The 2,500-nt window shown below is 40.8% G+C and overlaps 1 protein-coding gene across 1 annotated transcript in view; it reads right to left on the reverse strand.

The window, feature by feature from the left end:
- LOC137972065 (protein HID1-like) overlaps window positions 1-2,500 on the reverse strand; it is a 33,635-nt gene that overhangs the window by 11,621 nt on the left and 19,514 nt on the right. Inside the window, exon 16 of the mRNA XM_068818882.1 lies at window positions 2,367-2,457. Coding sequence (XP_068674983.1) covers window positions 2,367-2,457 — 91 coding nt within the window. The remainder of the gene's footprint in view (window positions 1-2,366; window positions 2,458-2,500) is intronic.

Here is a 2,500-nt window from a genome sequence, read left to right on the forward strand (position 1 = left end):
TTTGATTCGGCAAATTATGCACAGTAAAACCCAAGAAATGTTTTTTTTCAGTGTTTGCTGTGACACTCCCCGGCGCAGACTTCAGAAAAACAAAACTTTTCCCTCCAGAAAAATCAAATCAATATTATTGGCTCATCTTACAAACTTTGAATGCAAATCTTGTCTTTTAACAGAGATAATTTTACCATTTGATTCAGCGAATTATGCACAGTAGAACCGAAGAGGTGTTTTCTTTTCAGTGAAATTGCTGGGATATTGGCCTCTTGCCGATGCTGGCTTTGGAAAAATAAAAGTTTTCCTTCCTGCAGTGTTTTGATGTCGCTTCCGCAGCGCTCGTTTGCTGAACTGACTTAACTATTAAACGCTTGCAGCTATGTGCTATCACGACGTTGCAAACCGTTAGTGTATGGTGCCTTTAAAAGCATCAGCATACCATCAGTGCCGTTAGCTTCTGTTACCAATTCGTTAGTTAGCTGTTAGTTTTGCCCATTTAAGGTCAAAACGTTGGTGTACGTTTCCCATGTGAGGTCACACACAGTAGATTTAGCCAAGCCTAAAAGTGGAGCTCCCAGGTTATTTCTTATCAACTCAGAACCTGCTCACCAGTCAATTAAAAAAAAAACCAGCTGACCCAGGGGGGCCACCTAGGAAAATTTTCTGGGAGCCCTTCGGGCTTCCAACATTAAAAGTTAGTAGCCCGAGGGATTTTTTCAGGAGCCTAGAATTAATTAATTAACCAAAGACCCGGAAATGGCGTGGTACAGGCAATTTCCATCTCCAATTACTCTACAAGCGATCAAGTCTGGTGGAGCATCACATGGAATTAGAGACTGAGCCAAGAAATCTTGTGGCAACTCCTTGAATCCTCATATTGACTGATTGATTTTTATTTGTTGACAATATTTGCTTTTTAGTTTTGAACATACATGTAAATCAGGATTATTGTTAAGAGCTTCTTTTGTTAACAAGAGCTTCTTTTAACTTCTTCGAGTCGCTCATCGCTCGTCTTAAGTGCATAAAGATCCAGGTATTTAGGGAACAACCTTTCGCGATCCGATCGTATCACGGAAATGCATGTTTAATAGTATCACTGAAATGACTACGTAATTCCACCTTTACTCGACTTCCGAATGACAACACGAGAAACACGAGCTCCATTGGTGTTACCGGGCAAAAAACCAAGTAAACCTTCAGCAATTAACGCGGGAAAAAGGAGATTCGCACATGCGGCATGTAAAACACGAAATATTTTCTTTCAGCATTCAATTCAAGGTTAAAATATCACATTACAAATAATATTAGGCACGGTTACATGGGGCACTTTTACCGCAGTAGATGACCCTCTTACCACGGAAAACTGCACTTGGTCCGTGTGACCGACATTTCCCAAGGTAAACTTCCCATGTTAAATTTCCATGGATACTTCAAAAAGATCAGTGGAAGCACCCGTGACATTTAACGTGGGAAGTTGGAATTTGGAAGTTGTTTTGATGCCTGAGGTACAAGAGCCAATCGCAATGCTGATGAAGTTGTGATTAAATTTCCAGCCAATGAATTGCGTGAGATTTTGTTTTACCTCGGTAATCTTCGTAACGTGTGACCTCTAGTTAACACGGTATACTAAAACCCAAGTGTGAGGCACCGCGGGATAATTTACCATGGGAAATGGCATTTACCATGATGGTGAGTGTAACGGCACCTACATGTATTATACCACATTTTACTAGTAGAGAGCCGATGGGATGAATGGAATGAATTGTTTCAAAAGAGCGAAGGTAAAAACAAGTCACAAATTTGCGACTTCTCCAGATAGTTTACACTGTAGTCACAAAGGGAAAAAAATTCAGTCGCAAATGCATCTGTATTGGTCGCGATTTCAAGCCCTGGACCTTGATGAGCTCTAAACTTGAGCCTGAGATATGGTCTGTGATACTGGTCAGCAGATACCTTGTCTTGACAGGTGTCCAATAACAAAGATGTACGCTGTAAACTGGCTGAAGTATGGCTGCCTCGATGTGCTCTAAATTTGAGCCGATGATATGGTCATGAGATACTGGTCATATTGGCACACATGGAGGGGTGGACAGTCATACAGTGACCAAAACCAAATTTTCTTGCACAGATGGGTTATCATATTTTCTTACCCATGGTGCTGTGCGTGGAGCTCTGCTATAACAAGGCACTTGAAGCATAATCGCATGCAAAACTACTGTAACAGTACTTAGTTTTGTTTTTCCTTGAGTCCTGATGTTTCCCTCAACTTTCGGGATTCAAACAAAACAAACTGTTTCCCTTGGGACCATAAGTCCAACATGTTTATGTACATTGCTGCCTACATGTAAATACAGAGATTGGCTAATTCTTACACTGGTCAGAACGAGCGTCATTCAAGTGATAAAGAATGGGAACCAAAATGTCCAGGACATCACTACTCTTCAGCACATAGAACAAGAATTTCTGTGTAAAAAAAAGTAAAATAAACATCAACCCCTGTCCAGAG

The sequence above is a fragment of the Montipora foliosa genome, chromosome 9 (assembly GCF_036669935.1).
Source record: "Montipora foliosa isolate CH-2021 chromosome 9, ASM3666993v2, whole genome shotgun sequence".
Lineage (NCBI taxonomy): Eukaryota > Metazoa > Cnidaria > Anthozoa > Scleractinia > Acroporidae > Montipora > Montipora foliosa.